General features: G+C 45.5%; 3 protein-coding genes and 1 pseudogene across 6 annotated transcripts in view; 2 read left to right on the forward strand and 2 right to left on the reverse strand.

Moving 5' to 3' along the window:
• The window catches only part of SMG6 (SMG6 nonsense mediated mRNA decay factor), a 243,451-nt gene extending 243,244 nt beyond the window's left edge, over window positions 1-207 (reverse strand). Inside the window, exon 1 of one of the 2 annotated variants that reach the window (XM_004058242.5) lies at window positions 1-207. In XM_004058242.5, the coding sequence (XP_004058290.2) occupies window positions 1-88 (88 nt within the window). In that variant the 5' untranslated portion in view covers window positions 89-207. The other variant, XM_063700507.1, reaches the window with a different exon arrangement.
• Window positions 206-20,354, forward strand: SRR (serine racemase). 3 transcript variants are annotated; one of them, XM_055367138.2, is made up of 9 exons: window positions 322-385; window positions 6,410-6,624; window positions 10,684-10,855; window positions 12,984-13,110; window positions 13,942-14,045; window positions 16,415-16,534; window positions 16,654-16,728; window positions 18,244-18,453; window positions 18,754-20,354. In XM_055367138.2, the coding sequence occupies exons 3-9, from the start codon at window positions 10,688-10,690 to the stop codon at window positions 18,970-18,972; spliced, it is 1,023 nt and encodes a 340-aa protein (XP_055223113.1). In that variant the 5' UTR covers window positions 322-385; window positions 6,410-6,624; window positions 10,684-10,687; the 3' UTR covers window positions 18,973-20,354. The 3 variants fall into 3 exon arrangements, with proteins under 3 accessions (XP_030859126.1, XP_055223113.1, XP_018868764.1); XM_031003266.3 differs by lacking the exon at window positions 6,410-6,624 and having other exon boundaries at window positions 206-385; XM_019013219.3 differs by lacking the exons at window positions 322-385; window positions 6,410-6,624 and adding an exon at window positions 3,846-3,936.
• Window positions 1,313-6,395, forward strand: LOC129527993 (heterogeneous nuclear ribonucleoprotein A1-like; annotated as a pseudogene).
• Window positions 17,507-21,095, reverse strand: part of TSR1 (TSR1 ribosome maturation factor) — a 14,366-nt gene continuing 10,777 nt past the window's right edge. The window contains exons 12-15 of the mRNA XM_004058256.5: window positions 20,394-20,510; window positions 19,779-19,919; window positions 19,594-19,668; window positions 17,507-19,464 (exon numbers count right to left, since the gene is read on the reverse strand). Of these exons, the coding sequence (XP_004058304.2) occupies window positions 19,286-19,464; window positions 19,594-19,668; window positions 19,779-19,919; window positions 20,394-20,510 (512 nt within the window). The 3' untranslated portion in view covers window positions 17,507-19,285. The remainder of the gene's footprint in view (window positions 19,465-19,593; window positions 19,669-19,778; window positions 19,920-20,393; window positions 20,511-21,095) is intronic.

Raw genomic sequence — 21,095 nt, forward strand, 5'->3', positions numbered from 1 at the left:
CTCTGCTCCCGGCCTGCGGGGCCAGAGTAGCCAGGATCCCGCGCAGCTCCGACGCGGAGATCCGCACACGCTCCAGCCCTTCCGCCATCTTCGCGGCTGCTGCTACAGCCGTAGCTGCTCCGCCACCGCCGCGCGCAGCCAGGAAACCACCACAGACGGGCGGCGCGCGCGCTTGCCCACCTCCCGGCCTTTCCCCGCCCCCTGCCGCCCTCCCTTTCCGAACGACGGTGGCCGCGCTGGGAGGAAAAGCGCCCGCCGCCGGTTCCAGAGGGGCGGGACCGGAGCGAGAGCCTGGGTGGGGCGGGCGGGCGCTGCGCGTGCGCAGAGGTGCGGCCGGGGGGGCGCGCGGAGGCTGGAGCTGGAGGCGCGGCGCCGGTGAGCTGAGGTGAGGCGAGGCTGGGCCGTGCGAGGCCAGGCGGGCGTTTGCGGCGGTGGCTGCCGTTGCTGTTGTCGTGGACACCAAGGACACTGCTAGTCTGGGACTCGGGTTGACAGAGACACCCCTCAGCCTGGGCTCCTCTGGACACCTTAGGCCAGGCTCTCCCGCCACAGGCCCGGCCTAGCGCCGCGGGCCATTACTTGGGACCTTGAAGATCTGCTAAGAGTAGTTACTACTATTCCCTTTTTTTTTTTTTTTTTTTAGTTGGAGTCTCGCTCTGTTGGAGACTCGGGCTGGAGTGCAGTGGCGCGATCTCGGCTCACTGCAAGCTCCGCCTCCCGGGTTCAAGCTTTTCTCCCGCCTCAGCCTCTCTACTATTCCCATTTCTAAGATTAGGAAACTGAATCCCAGACAACGGAAGTAAATTGCCCAGGGTGACACCGTGGATAAAAACCTATCAAAGCCTTTTTCATTACAGCAAGCCACATCCCCAAACCCTCTTTTTTTTTTTTAGACGGAGTCTCGCTCTGTCGCCCAGGCTGGAGTGCAGTGGCGCGGTCTCGGCTCACTGCAACCTCCGCCTCCTGGATTCAAGCGATTCTCCTGCCTCAGCCTCCCTAGTAGCTGGGATTACAGGTGCACGCCACCAAGCCCGGCTAATTTTTGTATTTTTTGTAGAGACGGGGTTTCACTAGGCTGGTCTCGAACTGCTGACCTCAGGTGATCCACCCGCGTCGGCCTCCCAAAGTGCTGGGATTGCAGGCGTGAGCCGCTGCGCTCGGCCGCCCCCTGACTTTTAAAAACTAGATACGATATAGTTGGAATCGTGTGGAAGTACATCAGGAGGCATATAAGTCCATTTGGGACCTGTAATCCCGGCGACTCGGAAGGCTGAGACGGGCGGATCGCTTGAACCCGGGAGGCGGAGACTGCAGTGAGCCGAGATCGCGCCACTGCACTCCAGCCCGGGAGTCTCCAACAGAGCGAGACTCCGCCTCAAAAAAAAAAAAAAGTCAATTTGGGAATTTCTGTGTCACTATGGATTCTTGAAAAAAATTACTGCTCTGGATCTCAGGTTGACTTTTTAATTTCCCATCTTTAAAATTTAACTATACCAGAAGGCTGGTACTTGAATCTTTTTTTGGAGAAGTGTGCAGAGGTGAAGCTCCCTTCCCCAAGGCCTCCTGCCTCCACCTTTTGCTCCTCCACAGCCCCATAGGCCTTTACCCCACACCCATCACAGAATAGTTACCAGTTATTCCTTAGTCTGAGCTGAAGGGATTGCCACAACCTCTGACAGAACTCCTTCAGTTCCTTTTACGTGACACTTTGTCACCGGAAGGTTAAGCATAAGAAGAAAGTCAGTAGATGATGGGTGAAAAGATCCAACAGTTCAGAAGAGGAACCATTTGAGTGGTCAGAGCAGAAGACAGCCTTTGCCACCAGATTTGAGAGAAATAGGAAGGAGTGTTAAAAAATAATCTGTTTCATATTGAAATTTGAGAGGCCATTGCATGATTTCTTCTTTCAGCTGGAAAAATAATGGAAAACAAGAAAACTTTCTTAGGACAAATGGCACTGCCCATTTAATGCAACAGTGTCAGTGAACTGCAGATTAGATATGCCAAAAGTTAAACCAGTTCAAGAAAATTTACCAGAACTCAGAAGGCAAAGGTAATAGATAAAAACTGAGAGACAAAGATAGGAGACATGGAGAAGGGGTACAAAAAATTAATTAAATACGAGTTCCAGAAGGGGATAATAGAGCTGACTGCAGAAGAGCAATAATCAAATAGTAGAAGAAAATGTACTACATTGGTGGAAATTTTTGAATTCTCAGATTTAAAGAATTCATGAAATACCAGGTAAAAAGAAATGACAAGAAAGACAACCATATTTAAGCCAGTATCACAATGAAAGCTGCTGAGTTTTTTTGTTTTTCGTTTTTTTTGAGACGGAGTTTCACTCTTGTTGCCCAGGCTGGAGTGCAGTGGCACAATCTTGGCTCACTGCAACCTGCCTCCTGGTTTCAAGCAATTCTCTTGTCTCAGCCTCCTGAGTAGCTGGTATTACAGGCGCCCACCACCATGCCCAGCTAATTTTTTGTATTTTTAGTAGAGATGGGGTTTCACCATGTTGACCAGGCTGGTCTTGAACTCCTGACCTCAGGTGATCCACCCGCCTCAACCTCCTAAAGTGCTGGGATTACAGGTGTGAGCCACCGCGCCCAGCCTTGAATTCAGTTTCTAAAAGTAAAAATTGTACAGGTTGGCCGGGCGCTGTGGCTCACGCCTGTAATCCCAGCACTTTGGGAGGCCGAGGTGGGCAGATTGCCTGAGCTCAGGAGTTCCCAACCAGCTTGGGCAACAAGTTGAAACCCCGTCTCTACTAAAATACAAAAAAATTAGCTGGGTGTGGTGGCGGGCACCTGTAGTCCCAGCTACTTGGGACGCTGAGGCAGGAGAACTGCTTGAACCTGGGAGGCAGAGGTTGCAGCGAGCCGAGATTGCTCCACTGCACTCCAGCCTGGGCGACAGAGTGAGACTCCGTCCAAAAAAAAAAATTGTACAGGTCATATTTACTTAGCACAAAGTAATAAAACTAGAAGTGAATAGCCACAAATGAAGCAAAACATTCTAACCATTTGGAATTTTTTTAAAAACAACAATTTTAGGCCAGGCCCCGTGGCTCATGCCTGTAATCCCAGCACTTTGGGAGGCCAAGGTGGGCAGATCACTTGAGGTCAGGAGTTCGAGACCAGCCTGGCCAACATGGCGAAACCCCGTCTCTACTAAAAATACAAAAACTAGCCGGGCGTGGTGGTGGGTGCCTGTAATCCCAGCTACTTGGGAGACTGAGGCAGGAGAATCACTTGAACCAAGGAGGTAGAGGCTGCAGTGAGCCGAGATCACGCCACTGCACTCCAGCCTGGGTGACAGATAGAGACTCTGTCTCAAAAATAAAACAAAACAAAACACTTTCCACCCATGGACACCGCCAAGTCTAAGTCAGAGTCTCCTAAAGAGCTCGTACAGCTGAAGAAGCTCTTCATTGGAGGGCTGAGCTTTGAAACAACCGATGAGAACCTGAGGAGCCATTCTGAGCAATGGGGAACACTCGCGGACTGTATGGTAATGAGAGATCCAAACACCAAGCACTCCAGGGGCTTTGGATTTGCCACATATGCCACTGCGGAGGAGGTGGATGCAGCCACGAATGCAAGGCCACACAAGGTGGATGGAAGAGTTGTGGAACCAAAGAGAGCTGTCTCAAGAGAAGATTCTCAAAGACCAGATGCCCACTTAACTGTGGAAAAGATATTTGTTGGTGGCATTAAAGAAGACATTGAAGAATATCACCTAAGTGATTATTTTGAACAGTATGGAAAAACTGAAGTGATTGAAATCATGACTGACCAAGGCAGTGGCAAGAAAAGGGGCTTTGCCTTTGTAACCTTTGATGATCATGACTCCGTGGATAAGACTGTCATTCAGAAATACCATACTGTGAATGGCCACAACTGTGAAATTAGGAAAGGCCTGTCAAAGCAAGAGATGGTGAGTGCTTCATCCAGCCAAAGAGGTCAAAGTACTTCTGGAAACTTTGGTGGTGGTCGTGGAGGTGGTTTCGGTGGGAATGACAACTTTGGTTGTGAAGGAAATTTCAGTGGTCATGGTGGCTTTGGTGGCAGCTGTGGTGGTGGTGGATATTGTGCAGTGGGGATGACTATAATGGATTTGGTAATGATGGAAGCAATTTTGGAGGTGGAAGCTACAATGATTTTGGCAATTACAACAATTAGTCTTCAATTTTTGGGCCCATGAAGGGAGGAAACTTTGGAGGCAGAAACTCTGGCCCCTATGGTGGTGCAGGCCAATACTTTGCCAAACCACGAAACCAAGGTGGCTATGGCGGTTCCAGTAGCAGCAGTAGCTATGGCAGTGGTGGAAGATTTTAATTAGGCAACAAAGCTTAGCATGAGAGGAGAGCCAGCGAAGTGACAGGGAAGCTACAGGTTACAACAGATTTGTGAACTAAGCCAAGCACAGTGGTGGCAGGGCCTAGCTGCTACAAAGAAGATATGTTTTAGACAAATACTCATGTGTATGGGCAAAAAACTCGAAGACTGTATTTGTGACTACTTGTATAACAGGTTATTTTAGTTTCTGTTCTGTGGAAAGTGTAAAGCATTCCAACAAAGGGTTTTAATGTAGTTTTTTGTTTTTTTTTTTTGCACCCAAGCTGTTGATTGCTAAATGTAATAGTCTGATCGTGACACTGAATAAATGTCTTTTTTAAAAAACAAAAAACAAAAAAAACCCCCACCAATTTTAAATAATTCATGGGTCAAAAAAGAAAACAAGACTAAAATCTTGGATTATTTAGAAATTATAATAATGAAAATATTGCATAATGGAATCCATGATATTAAAGCACTTCTCAGAGGAAAAATCATATAAGTAACCTTATATGCTTTTTTTTAAAGTGAAAATTAGTAAGCTAAGCATTCAACAAATATAGAAGACAATTAAAGGAAAATGGCAGAGTAAACAAAATCAGAAATAAGGGAAAAAGAGCTGTACTTTAAATAAATTGAAAAGGCTCATTCTTCAGAAATAAAACAGACACTAATATATACACATTTCTGGCAAAAAATAATTTTTAAAAAAGGGACATCCTCTTGGATGTTTCATAAACAATTCAAACTTAGCTAATCAAATCTGATTTTCCTGTCAAATACTTATTTCTTCTCCTGTTTTAAATCTCAACAAATCGTACCACCATTTAAGTCAAAACCCAGGAGTTACTCTTTTTAAAGAAAAATTTTTGGCTGGGTGCGGTGGCTCACACCTGTAATCCCAGTACTTTGGGAGGCCGAGGCGGGCGGATCACAAGGTCAAGAGATCGAGACTATCCTGGCCAATTAGCTGGGCATGGTGGCACGCTCCTGTAATCTCAGCTACTTGGGAGGCTGAGGTAGGAGAATCACTTGAACCCAAGAGGCAGAGGTTGCAGTGAGCCAAGATCGCACCACTGCACTCCAGCCTGGTGACAGAGTGAGACTCCATCTCAAAAAAATAAAAATATTGGCCGGGTGTGGTGGCTTATACCTGTAATCCCAGCACTTTGGGAGGCTGAGGCAGGTGGATCATCTGAGGTCAGGAGTTCGAGACCAGCCTGACCAACATGGTGAAACCCCATCCCTACTAAATACAAAACATTAGCCAGATGTGGTGCTACATGCCTGTAATCCCAGCTACTTGGGAGGCTGAGGCAGGAGAATCGCTTGAATCCGGGAGGCGGAGGTTGCAGTGAGCTGAGATTGCGCCAGTGCACTCCAGCCTGGGCAACAAGAGCGAAACTCCATCTCAAAATAATAATAATAATAATAATAATAATTTGTAGAGGCAGGGTTTCCCTGTGTTGCCCAGGCTGGTCTCAAACTCCTTGCCTCTGGCAATCTTCCCACCTTGGCCTTCCAAAGTGTTGGGATTACAGGTGTGAGCCACCATGCCTGGCCCAGGATTTATTCTTCACACTTCTCTCCCCCATTCAATCCACTATCAGGATATGTCTCTTCTGTTCCTATAATGAACATGTATGGAATCATCTCCCCAGCATTCTCCCCTTTATTTTCACTTGGAAAATGCCCCTTACTCCCACTCAAAAGTACTTTTTTCTTTGTTTTCTTTCCTCTATCACTCCTTTATTTTGCTATTTTCCCCTCAGGTGCAGAGAATTGAGCCAGTCATACTCATTTATTCACACTGTCATTAACAAGCCCTTTCTCATTTTATCTTTTCTCTTCATTCCAGTTCCCACTAATGTTCCTTTCCTCCCTCCTTAGGTATTCACTCTAATGTGTTTGATATATGTCTTTGAATATACATGTATCTTTGAATAATATGTAATGTTTTATGTATGTATGTGTTTTAAATATACCTAATTGATACTGTGTTACAGATCTCATTCTGTTTCTTTTTCATGTTTATGTAAATACTTCTGACTATTGCACACTGTTATCTTCAGTGACCTCATACCCTGGCCACTGGTCCTGGGCCAAGATGGGCCAGAGTCCTTACCCAGAATTTTTTTAACTGAAACTGAGAAAGAAAATTCCCCTTCAGTGTGGAAGCCATAAAATGTAAAACATACGAGCTGTCAGCAGCCACGTGTCAGTTGGTTCCATATGGAACCAACTCGCCTGCAGTGAAAAAGAAGCCGACGTGCAGAAAGCAGCAGAGGTGAGAGACTAAGAGTCTGGGAAGCTGTCAAATCTCTGGTTCCAGTAGTTCCTGAAGCTCCATATTCCTCCCCTTACCATGGTTTGTTCAATTCTTCATGGATTCCATGAGCTAGTAAATCTCAACACCTCCTTGTGCCTACTAAGGTAGTACAAATTGAGGTTCTATCACTTGCAACTAAGAGGACTAACTGTTTACAACCTCCAAAATATATCTTATTTTTGATAGTGGGTTTTTTGTATTCTGGGTTTTGTTGTTGAGAGACAGGGTCTACATGTAGGAATGGAATCGGTAGATCATAGGATGATTCTATGTTCAATTTTTTGAGGAAGCACCATACTGTTTACTGTAGAATTACCACTACAGGCGCCTGCCACCTGCACGGCTAATTTTTGTATTTTTGGTAGAGATAGGGTTTCAACATGTTGCCCAGGCTGGTCTTAAATTCCTGAGCTCAAGCAGTCCGCCCACCTAAAGTGCTGGGATTACAGGTATGAGCCACTGCATCCTGCCAAGGGGGCATAATTGACATTTATTCATAAAAATATTGAGTCTTCAGGCCTGGCATGGTTTTTTGGGATTTTTTGTTGTTGTTTTTTTTTGAGACAGAGTCTCACTCTGTCGCCCAGGCTGGAGTGCAGTGGAACGATCTTGGCTTTACTGCAACCTTTGCCTTCCAGGTTCAAGCGATTTCTCTGCCTCAGCCTCCCTAGTAGCTGGGACTACAGGCAAATGCCACTACTCCTGGCTAATTTTTGTTTGTTTGTTTGAGACAAGAGTCTTGCTCTGTCGCCCAGGCTGGAGTGCAGTGGCATGATCTCAGCTCACTGCAAACTCCGCCTCCCGGGTTCACGCCATTCTCCTGCCTCAGCCTCCCAAGTAGCTGGGACTACAGGTGCCCGCCACCATGCCCGGCTAATTTTTTGTATTTTTAGTAGAGACAGGGTTTCACCATGTTAGCCAGGATGGTCTCGACCTCCTGACCTTGTGATCTTCCCACCTCAGCCTCCCAAAGTGCTGGGATTACAGGCGTGACCCACCACGCCCGGCCAATTTTTGTTTTTTTAATGGAGACGGGATTTTACCATGTTAGTCAGTCTGGTCTCAAACTCCTGAACTCCTGACCTCAAGTGATCCACTTGCTTTGGCCTCCAAAAGTGCTGGGATTACAGGCAAGAGCCACCATGCCCAGCCAACTATTTTTTGTTCTCTTGTTTTTTTGTTTTTAAGAGACAGGGTCTTGCTCTTGCAGTGGTACAATCATAACTCACTGCAGCCTTGAACTCCTGGGTTTAAGCAATCCTCCTGCCACTGTGCCCAGCCGAGGGGGCATAATTGACGTTAAAAAATATTGAGTCTTCGGGCCTGTCATGGTGGCTCACGCCTGTAATCCCAGCACTTTGGGAGGCCAAAGTGGGTGGATCACTTGAGCTCAGAAGGTCAAGACCAGCCTGGGCAACATGGCAAAACCTTGTCTCTACAAAAAATACAGACATTTTTTGTATTTGTGGTGGCACAGTGCACCTGTGGTCCCAGCTACTCAGGAGGCTGAGGTGAGAGGATTGCCTGAGCCTGGGAGGCAGAGGTTGCAGTGAGCGGAGATCATGCCAATGCACTCCAGCCTGGACGACAAGAGACCCCGTTTCAGTCAATAAATAATGCCTCCAATTCATTTATACATCTTTACAATGGAATTTCTGGCAACTTTGATAAAGGAATTCTCGTTCACCTGAAAGAATTGATATGTGAAAAAAGCCAATGAATTTTAGAGCAATCAAGGGAGAATTTATTAATACAGTATATAATAGGAAAAGACATTGGCAGTCTGGCCAATGGAACGAAATACAATAGCCCCAACCATTCATAGAAGTTTAATTTTTGATAAATAGAGCATTTCAGAGGAAAAGGATTCTGTCAGTAAATGGTGTGTTAAGAAGGCTGGGTGTGGTGCCTCATGCCTGTAATCCCAGCACTTTGGAAGGCCAAGGCAGAAGGATCACTTGAGCTCAGGGGTTTGAGACCAGCCTGGGCAACACAGCAAGACTTCCTCTCTACTAAAATAAAAATTTTAAAAATTAGCCGGGTATGGTGGTGCACAGTCATAGTCCCAGGTACTTGGGAGGCTGAGGCGGGAAAATCACTTGAGCTCAAGAGTTTGAAGCTGCAGGGAGCCATAACTGAGCCACTGTACACCAGCCTGGACAACAGAGTGAGACCTTATCTAAAAAAAAAAAAAAAAAAAAAAAAGACTGAGAAAAGAACAAGTGGCCAAGATACACAAAAAAATGTTCAATCACTAGTAATTAATGTAAATTAAAACTACTAGACATTGCCGGGCACAGTGGCTCACACCTGTAATCTCAGCACTTTGGGAGTCTGAGGCGGGTGGATCACGAAGTCAGGAGATCGAGACCATCCTGGCTAACACAGTGAAACCCTGTCTCTACTAAAAATACAAAAAATTAGCCTGGCGTGGTGGCACACACTGGTAGTCCTAGCTACTCGGGAGGCTGAGGCAGGAGAATCACTTGAACCTGGGAGGTGGAGGTTGCAGGGAGCCAAGATCCCACCACTGCACTCCAGCCTGGGCAACAGAGCAAGACTCCGTCTCAAACAACAACAACTACTAGACATAATTAAATTGACATAAAAATGATATAGGACGGATGAAGGAAAATAGGCATCATTCCATCAAAACTGTTGTTGGGAGTACAAATTGATGTAATATAGGACCCTTCTGGAGATCAGTTTGGCAGTGGGTATCAGATGTCTTAGAAATATGTATGCCTTTTGATACAAAATACCATTTGGTGAAATCTACCCTAAGGACTGACGGAGGTACACAAAAATCTTGCAACAAGGCTATTCATTACATCATTCTTACAGCCAACAACAACAAAAGGAAATCCAAATGTTCATTTGAGCTATGTAAACTTAAAATTATTATTTTTTCTTTTTCAAGAGATAGGGTCCTGCTTACTTTGCCCAGGCCACAGTACAGTGGCTATTCATAGACGTGATAATAACACACTCCCGGGCTCAAGCAAGCCTCCCGCCTTAGCCCCCCAAGTAGCCGGGACTACCAGTGTGTGTCACTGCCCCCAGCTAAATTATTGTATTTTTGTAAAAGAAGTACTATTAAGTCATTTTAAAAGTTGGATAAAGCCAGGCGCAGTGGCTCACGCCTGTAATCCCAGCACTTTGGGAGGCTGAGCCGGGTGGATTGCCTGAAGTCAGGAGTTCGAGACTAGCCTGGCCAACATGGTGAAACCCTGTCTCCACTAAAAATAAAAAAATTAGCTGGGTGTGGTGGCAGGCGCCTGTAATCCCAGCTACTAGGGAGGCTAAGGCAGGAGAATCGCTTGAACCTGGGAGGCAGAGGTTGCAGTGAGCTGAGATGGCGCCACTGCACTCCAGCCTGGTGGCAGAGCAAGACTCTCTCAAAAAAAAAAAAAAGTTGGATAAATGGGCCGGGCGTGGTGGCTCACGCCTGTAATACCAGCACTTTGGGAGGCCGAGGTGGGTGGATCACCTGAGATCAGGAGTTCAAGACCAGCCTGGCCAACATGGTGAAACCCCGTGTCTACTAAAAATATAAAAATTAGCTGGGCACGATGGCACATTCCTGTAATCCCAGCTACTCGGGAGGCTGAGGCAGGAGAATTGCTTGACCCGGGAGGCGGAGGTTGCAGTGAGCCAAGATTGTGCCACTGCACTCCAGCCTGGGCTACAGAGCGAGACTCCGTCTCAAAAAAAAAAAAAGGAAGATGGAGACCAGTGGCAGTGCCAACAGTGCCAAGAGATGGGTGGTGTGGGTGGGGAGTGGGCTTTAGCCTTCTGTAATCACCATCAGTTACTTCCCTCAAAGCTTCACCAGAAAAACTTCGTTCAGCTTTTAAGTCAACTCTCTTTTAGGGAAATTCTGACACTCCAATAATGGAGAATTTCCACATGACACCACAGGCCCCAGGTCTATTCTGTTACGTATTTTCAAAATCTCTTCAATAAACATACTGTCTCAGACTTTGCTTTGACCCCTTTCTTATTCCTGGGTTTCAGAACCATGTGTGCTCAGTATTGCATCTCCTTTGCTGATGTTGAAAAAGCTCATATCAACATTCGAGATTCTATCCACCTCACACCAGTGCTAACAAGCTCCATTTTGAATCAACTAACAGGGCGCAATCTTTTCTTCAAATGTGAACTCTTCCAGAAAACAGGATCTTTTAAGGTAACAATCCTTTTTCTCAGTGTATCATGTATGTTTTCACACCCTTTCACATATCAGTTTGATTCTCCTGACCACCCAATGAGATAGGCAGAAGTAAATTAATGCCTTTATACAGCTGGAAAAAAGGTTACAGAAATTTTCCTTTCAAGTCCTTGTTTTACCTAGCATCATAGTGTTGATAAGCAACTTTTACACAGTCATAAATCCTTATAATTAGGATAATATATATAACTTATCCGAGTAATTTTTATATATATGTATGTGCATATATATAATATATACATAAAATACAGTCATATGCCACATAACGTTTCAGTCAATGACAGACCACCTATATGATGGTGGTCCTTGGTCCCATAAGGTTATAATGCCACACATTTACTGTACGATTTCTGTGTTTAGATACAGAAATACTTCTCATTGTGTTATAGCTGCCTACAGTATTCAGTACAGTAACATGCTATACAGGGTTTGCAGCCTAGGAGTAATAGGCTGTAACAGCTGGATTTGTATAAGTACACTCTATGATGCATGCAAGATGATGAAATTGCCAAATCATGCATTTCTTGAAACATATCCCCATCCTTAAGCAAAGCATGACTTTATTATATATACCATCACTTACTGTCCGAACTAAGACATAATTTATTATCCAAACTAGGACATGTTTGGGACTGAAAGAAGCAACCTGCAATATCTAAACAGACACCTGAACTGTTGCAGGCAAATTGGAAAGTGTTATCACTCTGTATATGACCCAAGTTTAAGCATTCACTGTATCAACTTGCTACACATGGATACATTATCAATATAAAAGATCTAAGCCTGGGCCACACAGCAAAACTCTGTCTACAAAAAATACAAATATATGACAGGCGCAGTGGTTCACACTTGCAATCCCAGCACTTTGGGAGGCTGAGGCAGGTGGATCACCTGAGGTCAGGAGTTCGACACCAGCCTGACCAACATGATGAAACGCTTTTTTTATTTTGTTTTGTTTTGTTTTGAGACGGAGTCTCACTCTGTCCCCCAGGCTAGAGTGCAGTGGCACAATCTCGTCTCACTGTAAGCTCCACCTCCCAGGTTCACGCCATTCTCCTGCCTCAGCCACCCGATTAGCTGGGACTACAGGCGCCTGCCACCACGCCCAGCTAATTTTTTTTTTTTTTTTTTAATTTTTAGTAGAGACAGGGTTTCACCGTGTTAGCCAGGATGGTCTTGATCTGACCTTGTGATCCGCCCGCCTAAGCCTCCCAAAGTGCTGGGATTACTGGCGTGAGCCACCACACCCAGCCTTGGTGAAACACTTTCTACTAAAAATACAAAATGAGCCGGACTTCGTGCCAGGCACCTGTAATCCCAGCTGCTTGGGAGGCTGAGGCAGGAGAATTGCTTGAACCCAGAAGGCAGAGGTTGCAGTGAGTTGAGATCACGCCATTGCACTCCACCATGGGTGATAGAGGAAGACTCCATCTTGAAAAAAAAAAAAAAGGCCGGGTGCGGTGGTTTACGCCTGTAATCCCAGCCCTTTGGGAGGCTGAGGCAGGTGGATAACGAGGTCAAAATATCGAGACCATCCTGGCTAACACGGGGAAACCCCGTCTCTACTAAAAATACAAAAAAAGTAGCCGGGCGTAGTGGCGGGCGCCTGTGGTACCAGCTACTCGAGAAGCTGAGGCCGGAGAATGATGTGAACGCCGGAGGTGGAGCTTGCAGTGAGCCGAGATCGCGCCACTGCACTGCAGCCCGGCTACAACAGAGCGAGACTAGGTCTAAAAAAAAAAAAAAAAAATTTAGCCGGGCATGGTGGCAGGTACCTATAATCCCACCTACTTGGGAGGCTGAGGCAGGAAAATCACTTGAACCCGGCCCTGTGGGTAGATGCAGTGTGGGGAGGCGGACGTTGCAGTAAGCCGAGATCGTGGCACTGCACTCCAGCCGGGATAACAGAGACTCCATCTCAAAAAAATAAAAAATAAAGATGCACATGAGATATTTAGGAGGTAAATCGATAAGATTTAGTGACAGATTGGATGTGCATGTTAAGGATAGAAAATCTAGAAAAGCTCCTTGCTTTCCAAAACAATGTTTTAATCAAATATGTGAATTCACCATCCCTCTTTTTCAGATTCGTGGTGCTCTCAATGCCGTCAGAAGCTTGGTTCCTGACGCTTTAGAAAGGAAGCCGAAAGCTGTTGTTACTCACAGCAGTGGAAACCATGGCCAGGCTCTCACCTATGCTGCCAAATTGGAAGGTACTTGATTTCTCAAGGTACTGGGTAGATCTTCAGAAAGGAGTGGAAAAGTGCCCTTAATTTCAGTGAGAGTGATGATAGCTGTGGGAAGTAACTTTCCAAAGAAATCTCTATCTGATTGCAAGCAATATGAACATAAGTTTTTTTTTGTTTGTTTGTTTGTTTTTTAAGACAGAATCTTGCTGTCACCCAGGCTGGAGAGAGCAGTGACGCGATCTCGGCTCACTGTAACCTCCACCTGCCGGGTTCAAGCGATTCTCCTGCCTCAGCCTTCTGAGTAGCTGGGACTACAGGTGCGCACCACCACGCCTGGCTAATTTTTTCTATTTTACAAATACAAAATACTAATTTCACCATGTTGCCCAGGCTGGTCTGGAACTCCTGGGCTCAAAGCAATCCACCCGCCTTGGCCTCCCAAAGTCCTAGGATTACAGGCGTGAGCCACCACACCTGGCTGAACATGTTTCTTTTTTTTTATTTGAGACGGAGTCTTGCTCTGTCGCCCAGGCTGGAGTGCAGTGGCAGGATCTCGGCTCACTGCAAGCTCCACCTCCCGGATTCACACCATTGTCCTGCCTCAGCCTGGGACTACAGGAGCCTGCCACCACGCCTGGCTATTTTTTTTTTTTTTTTTTTTTTTTTTGTATTTTTAGTAAAGACAGGGTTTCACCGTGTTAGCCAGGATGGTCTCAATTTCCTGACCTTGTGATCCGCCCGCCTCAGCCTCCCAAAGTGCTGGGATTACAGGCGTGACCCACCGTGCCTGGCCACATAAGTTTCTATTCTAAATTCTCCTGACTTGTAGTAACCAAACATGTTTTCCTCTCCCAGGAATTCCTGCTTATATTGTGGTGCCCCAGACAGCTCCAGACTGTAAAAAACTTGCAATACAAGCCTACGGAGCGTCAATTGTATACTGTGAACCTAGTGATGAGGTAAGGAGAGCAGTGCTTGGTACCACCTTAACAGCTTTCATTTGACCAATGGCTCTTTCTACCTTACCGGCTGCTCCTTCTCAGCCTCCTTTGTGTTTTCCTCTTTATTTCTGTTAGCATGCTCAACCTTTTCTCTATCTACACTCACAAGATCTCATTAGTCTCATTTCTTAAATTATTACCTATGGTCTAACAACACCAACTCCAACTTCTCTCCCCTTAACAGCCAACTTTTATATCCAACAGCTACCTAACTTTCCCACTTGATGTCTTAAAAGGCATCTCAAACTACAGCTAAAACCAAACTCCTGATCTTACTTCCCTATATTGCTTCCCTTCCAGTCTTCCTCATCTTAGTAAATGGCAATTTTTATTCTTCTAGTTACTCAAAAAAAAGTTGGAGTCATCGTTTTTTTGAAAATTTTTTGTTGTTGTTGTTAGAGATGGGCTCTTTCTATGTTGTGGGATCCTTCTGCCTCAGCCTGTTGAGTAGCTAGGACTACAGGTGCATGCCACCACACCTAATTCCTTTATTTTTTGTAGACAGGGTCTCACTGTTGCCCAGGCTGGTCTCCAAACTCCTGGGCTCAAGCAATCCTCCCACCTTGGCCTCCCAAAATGCTGGGATCACAGGCATGACCCACTGCACACAGCCAGGAATCCTCTCTGATAACCCTCTCATACCCCACATCCAAATCTCAGTCTGCTTTCAACATATTTCCATAACCCAACTGCTTCTGTGTCTACCGTTACCACTCTGATTCAAACCAACATCAATTCTCAACACAATTCAATTCAGTAGCCAAACTGGTCTCTCTGCATCCACCCTTGCCACACTACAGTCTTTTTTGAGCAACCAGAGCTCTCCATTTAATAAAGTCAGAACTTGTCTCTTTTTTTTTTTTTTTTTTTTTTTTGAGGCGGAGTCTTGCTCTGTCGCCCAGGCTGGAGTGCAGTGGTGCGATCTCGGCTCACTGCAAGCCCCGCCTCCTGGGTTCCAGCAATTCTCCTGCCTCAGTCTCCCGAGTAGCTGGGACTACAGGCGCCTGCCACCACACCCAGCTAATTTTTTCTGTTTTTAGTAGAGACGGGGTTTCACTGTGTTAGCCAGGATGGTCTTGATCTCCTGACCTCGTGATCCACCCGCCTCGGCCTCCCAAAGTGCTGGGATTACAGGCGTGAGCCACCGCGCCCGTCCAGAACTTGTCTCTTTTCAAGTCTAAATCCTCTGTTGGTTTCCCATCTCATACACAGTGGAAACGAGAGTTCTTGCAATCATCTAATCCCTGGATAAACTCAAACATTCCTATCTTTCTGACCTCATCTCTCTTTTTTTTTTTTTTTGAGACAGAATCTCCCCGTCACCCAGGCTGGAGTGCAGCGGCACAATCTCGGCTCACTGCAACCTCCGCCTCCTGGGTTCAAGCGATTCTTCTGCCTCAGCCTCCCGAGTAGCTGGGACTACAGGCGCGTGCCACCATGCCCGGCTAATTTTTGATTCTTTAGTACAGACAGGGTTTCACCATATTGGCCAGGCTGGTCTCGAACTCCTGACCTCGTGATCTGCCTGCCTTGGCCTCCCAAAGTGCTGGGATTACAAGTGTGAGCCACCGTGCCTGGTCCCTCATCTTCTTTTATTTTGAGACAGGGTCTCACTCTGTCCAACCCAGGCTGGAGTGCAGTAGTTTGTTCTCAGCTCACTGCAGCCTCCGCTTCCTGGGTTCAAGAGATTCTCATGCCTCAGCCACCAGAGTAGCTGGGATTACAGGTGCGTGCCACCACATCTGGCTAATTTTTGTATTTTTAGTAGAGACGGGGTTTTGCCGTGTTGGCAAGGCTGGTCTTGAACTCCTGACCTGAAGTGATCTGCCCACCTTGGCCTCCCAGAGTGCTGGGATTATAGGTGTCAGCCACTGCACCCAGCCTTGACCTCATCTTCTATTATTTCTCTTGCCCACTCTGTGCCAGCCATACTAACCTTTTTAGCTGTTCCTCAGAAAGGCCAAGCACTCCTACTTTGTAGTCTTTGCACTGTTACCCCCTCTCTGGAATATTCTAGACATCCACAGCACTTGTTCAGATCTTTTAAAATGTCACTTTACTAGAGGCTCTTCTTGGCTACCCTATATGAAATAAATTCCTTCATTTTACTCCACTGCACTTAGACATACCATATATTTACTTCACCCATCTCTACCATATAATATAACGCGCTTGAGGGCAGGGATATTTTATTAACATATATATCTCTAGTACCTGAACAAAGTGTGAAAAAAGTAGGTGGTCAATAAAATGCTGAATGACCAAATGGAACTTGTTGGGGACTCTATTAAATACAAATCAATTAAGCTAAATTAATGTACTTTCAGTCCAGAGAAAACGTTGCAAAAAGAGTTACAGAAGAAACAGAAGGCATCATGGTACATCCCAACCAGGAGCCTGCAGTGATAGCTGGACAAGGGACAATTGCCCTGGAAGTGCTGAACCAGGTAAAATAGCTGAGTTCTTCCTGTTTAGCTACTGGTAAAGCTGTTGGGCTATATTCAATTATTTTATATGTATACATTAAATATAAAACTGCTTACAATTTATATTCTTTTCACTAAAGGTTCCTTTGGTGGATGCACTGGTGGTACCTGTAGGTGGAGGAGGAATGGTTGCTGGAATAGCAATTACAATTAAGGTGAGCAGCTTCTGGAGGATTCCCTGCTTCAAGCAGAGGATTTACTTTACATCCTAAATGTTCTGTATACACATGCTCAACATTCTGCACACATTACTGTTCCTTCCCCTTATTCCTTTGGGACTTGAGATGAAGGCCCGTCTCTGCCTCACTACTCTATTTACTATTATTATTATTTTTTGAGACAGATTCTCGCTGTTGCCCAGGCTGGAGTGCAGTGGCATGATCCTGGCCCACTGCAGCCTCCACCTCCCGGGTTCAAGCGATTCTCCTGTCTCAGCCTCCTGAGTAGCTGGGATTACAGGCATGAGCCACCACACCCCACTAATTTTTTTGTATTTTTTTTAGTAGAGACAGGGTTTCACCATGTTGGTCAGGCTGGTCTTGAACTCCTGACCTTGCGATCCACCCGCCTTGGCCTCCCAAAGTGCTGGGATTACAGGCGTGAGCCACTGCGCCCGGCCTATTTATTATTTTTAATATTTTTATTTTTTTAAGAGATGGGGTCTTGCTGTGTTGGCCAGGTTGGTCTGGAACTCCTGGGCTCAAGCAGTCCTTACTTTGGCCTCCCAAAGTGCTAGGATTACAGGTGTGAGCCACCGCACCCAGCCAGCTCTCTTCTTAATCCATGACAATTTTACAGCACAAAAGCAGTTACAAGTGACACCATCATAGTCTTTTCCCTGAATTCCATGTCATCAAGCTACTATCCATACCAAGGGGCTACCCTTTTCTCAAATTACCAGGAGAATCAGATGTGATCCAGGCAATGGAAGGCTAGTATCAGACATATAATTTATTTATAAAGTGCTTGAAGATATTTTCATTACATCCACAAAAGGGAAGGCTCTTACTTGGGCAGAAATTTATTACTTATTGTGCCTATTTTCTTTTCTCTTTTTTTTTGAGACGGAGTCTCACTCTGTCACCCAGGCTGGAGTGCAGTGGCACGATCTTGGCTCACTGCAAGCTCCACCTCCCAGGTTCACGCCATTCTCCTGCCTCGGCCTCCCGAGTAGCTGGGACTACAGGTGCCCGCCACCATGCCTGGCTAGTTTTTTTTTTTTTTTGTATTTTTAGTAGAGACAGGGTTTCACCGTGTTAGCCAGGATGGTCTTGATCTCCCAACCTCGTGATCCGCCCACCTCGGCCTCCCAAAGTGCTGGGATTACAGGCGTGAGCCACTGCGCCCCGCCCCCTTTTGGTGTGATCTCGGCTCACTGCAACCTACCCCTCCCAAGTTCAAGTGATTCTCCTACCTCAGCCTCTTGAGTAGCTGGGATTACAGGGGCCTGCCACCACGCCTGGCTGATTTTCCTATTTTTAGTTGAGACTGCATTTCACCAGGTTCGCCAGGCTGGTCTTGAACTCCTGACCTCAGCTGATCCACCCGCCTCGGGCTCCCAAAGTGTTGGGATTACAGGTGTGAGCCACCACACCGGGCCCATATTTTCTTTTAGACATGCAGGCAATGTTGTGGTTTGTTGTAAGATGTCTTAATATTCCTCTTCCCAGGCTCTGAAACCTAGTGTGAAGGTATATGCTGCTGAACCCTCGAATGCAGATGACTGCTACCAGTCCAAGCTGAAGGGGAAACTGATGCCCAATCTTTATCCTCCAGAAACCATAGCAGATGGTGTCAAATCCAGCATTGGCTTGAACACCTGGCCTATTATCAGGGACCTTGTGGATGATATCTTCACTGTCACAGAGGATGAAATTAAGGTGAGGCTCCAACAGGAAAAGAAATAACAAAGCATGGTGTAACTTCTTAGGCAGAAGAAACTTCCATTAGGAGTAGCAAGTGACCCACGGGAACCTGACTAGGTAACTTCATGACATGGGAGGGTACCCTAGATGTATTAATGACAAACCTCTTGACAGAAGCAGAGTCAGAATTAAAGAAAAGCTTTGGGAAGCGTGTGATAAGAAAATTCAAACTGGACACATATTCTCATCTGAACTTTATAGGTAAACCAACTAGACTCCCCTTTCACTAATTCCTACTCCCTTCCATATCAACAGCGTGCAACCCAGCTGGTGTGGGAGAGGATGAAACTACTCATTGAACCTACAGCTGGTGTTGGAGTGGCTGCTGTGCTGTCTCAACATTTTCAAACTGTTTCCCCAGAAGTAAAGAACATTTGTATTGTGCTCAGTGGTGGAAATGTAGACTTAACCTCCTCCATAACTTGGGTGAAGCAGGCTGAAAGGCCAGCTTCTTATCAGTCTGTTTCTGTTTAATTTACAGAAAAGGAAATGGCGGGATTCAGTGTCTTTAGATACTGAAGACGTTTTGTTTCCTAGTATTGTCAACTCTTAGTTATCAGATTCTTAATGGAGAGTGGCTATTTCATTAATAGTTTTTTTGGACTAAGTAGTGGAAAAACTTTTATACTTAACTGAGACATTTTGTCAAGGCTAAAAAAAAGTGTTGCAAAATGGGGCAGCGGACTGACAGGCTGACATAGAAAATAAACTTTGCCCAATCACAACTTGTGCCTCCCATCCCTGGAGTACTGACTGGCACCGGTAAGACAGAATCTCTTTGAATCCATTACTCCATGCCCCCTTGAGGCACTGTTGAAGAAATCTCACTTTTCAGCCAGGGTACTGGTTCTGGTACATATGGATCATAAGTCCATTTGGGGAAGACTCGTTTATACAGGTTCATCAGTACTGTGTCTTGAGATTTTAGCTTCCCATCAAAGCTGCATTTCATGTGGCCATGGGTACCTAGAAAGACATCAGAACAAGTCGGTCAAATTAAAAGTAGAAAATTTTAAAGCAATGACTTCCAACCCAACAGTCATTTAGCAACACTGCAGAAATGCAGACATGGTCTCAAATCCCGTGTTTCCTTACCTAAAGGTTCCTTGATATGTCCTCTCCGGCCCCACTTCGTTCTCAGTTCCACTGGTTTAAACCACAGCACATCCTCTTAGAATCAAACACATAAAAGACCAAGATGAAACATTTACCCACAAAATGTAAACCCAACCTTTATACCACAAAGGCAATCAGATCCCATCCTCCTCCTTCATACCCACCTCTGTTGAAGAACATGTAACGTACTACTGCCATCTTAGTAAAAATTTTGAAAGGATGACCACTCAGAACAACTCTCTTGATGACCATTCTGTCTGGATCTACTGACATAAGATGGCCTGTAGCAATGAGGCTGTGCATTCCTAAAGGACAAAAGCAAAGAAGCTATTTACGAATTGACAGGCCAAAGTCTTCATTTATTGCCCAGTCCATTTAAAGACCCATGCAAGAGCCTGGTTTGTCATCCCTGCCCTAGCCCAATCTGAGGCTAAGATTGGTAAACTGTAAGCCCACACTTAACCTTGTCAATAGGTTCTTGAAAACTTGTACTTTAAGAGAAATGATGTATAACAAAACCATACTTTTTCTCATCAGTTGTTACAAGGAAAGGACGTTGAACAAAAGGCAGTTATTTGAGGACTGGCTATACACTGTTTCACGTAAAAGTTGGAGTTTTCATTGTTCTATTAACAATGTTAAATGAAGACTTACTGTATTTTGAAAACCATCATTACCTTCTCCATACCATTTGGCTCCCAAATTTAAATAAACAAGAGAAAACGGTGTTCATCTATTAAGGACCTGCAGGGTCTGTTCATCTCTGTGGCTCAACTTACCATTGCTTTTCTGCTTGAAAAGCAGCACAGATGCAGGAGGAAAAGTGATTGGCGCATAGACTGTCGCCACCAGGGCCGTGTCAGCAGTCAGGAATCTCTGCAATTTATGTTTGTCCGCTGCCATAAGGGTTAAAAAATGAAAAGCAAAACCATTTTGAGAAACCAGAGGTGATAGAGGCCTGTGAAAAGCTGTATTAGTGCAACTCTTAAACCTATGGCAGCTTCTACTTCTCTAAACCACCAGTTCTCAAAAATTTTCCCTGCCTCAATGCACCTAAAAGATACGATTTAGTCCTATCAGTAACTTTTTTTTTTCTTTTTTTTTTTGAGTTTGAGTATCATTCCTGTCACCCAGGCTGGAATGCAATGGTGTGATCTCAGCTGACTGCAACCTCCGCCTCCCGGGTTCAAGCAGTTCTCCTGCCTCAGCCTCCTGAGTAGCTGGGATTACAGGCACACGCCACCATGCCCGGCTAATTTTTGTATTTTTAGTAGAGACCGGGTTTCACCATGTTGGCCAGGCTGGTCTCGAACTCCTGACCTTGTGATCCACCCACCTCAATCTCCCAAAGTGCTGGGATTACAGGTGCGAGCCACCGCGCCAGGCTGTATCAGTAACTTTTTATTTATTTATTTATTTATTTTGAGATGGTGTCTCGCTCTTGTTACCCAGGCTGGAGTACAATGGTGCCATCTCTGCTC

The sequence above is a fragment of the Gorilla gorilla genome, chromosome 19 (genome assembly GCF_029281585.2).
Source record: "Gorilla gorilla gorilla isolate KB3781 chromosome 19, NHGRI_mGorGor1-v2.1_pri, whole genome shotgun sequence".
In the NCBI taxonomy this organism is placed as follows: Eukaryota; Metazoa; Chordata; class Mammalia; order Primates; family Hominidae; genus Gorilla; species Gorilla gorilla.

Bases quoted from the DNA above. Each gene is read 5' to 3' on its own strand.
- SRR (XM_031003266.3), top strand. From the start codon at position 10,688: ATGTGTGCTCAGTATTGCATCTCCTTTGCTGATGTTGAAAAAGCTCAT. The intron at 13,111-13,941 runs GTACTTGATTTC...TTCCTCTCCCAG, and splicing joins CTATGCTGCCAAATTGGAAG to GAATTCCTGCTTATATTGTG. The intron at 18,454-18,753 runs GTGAGGCTCCAA...CCATATCAACAG, and splicing joins TCACAGAGGATGAAATTAAG to CGTGCAACCCAGCTGGTGTG.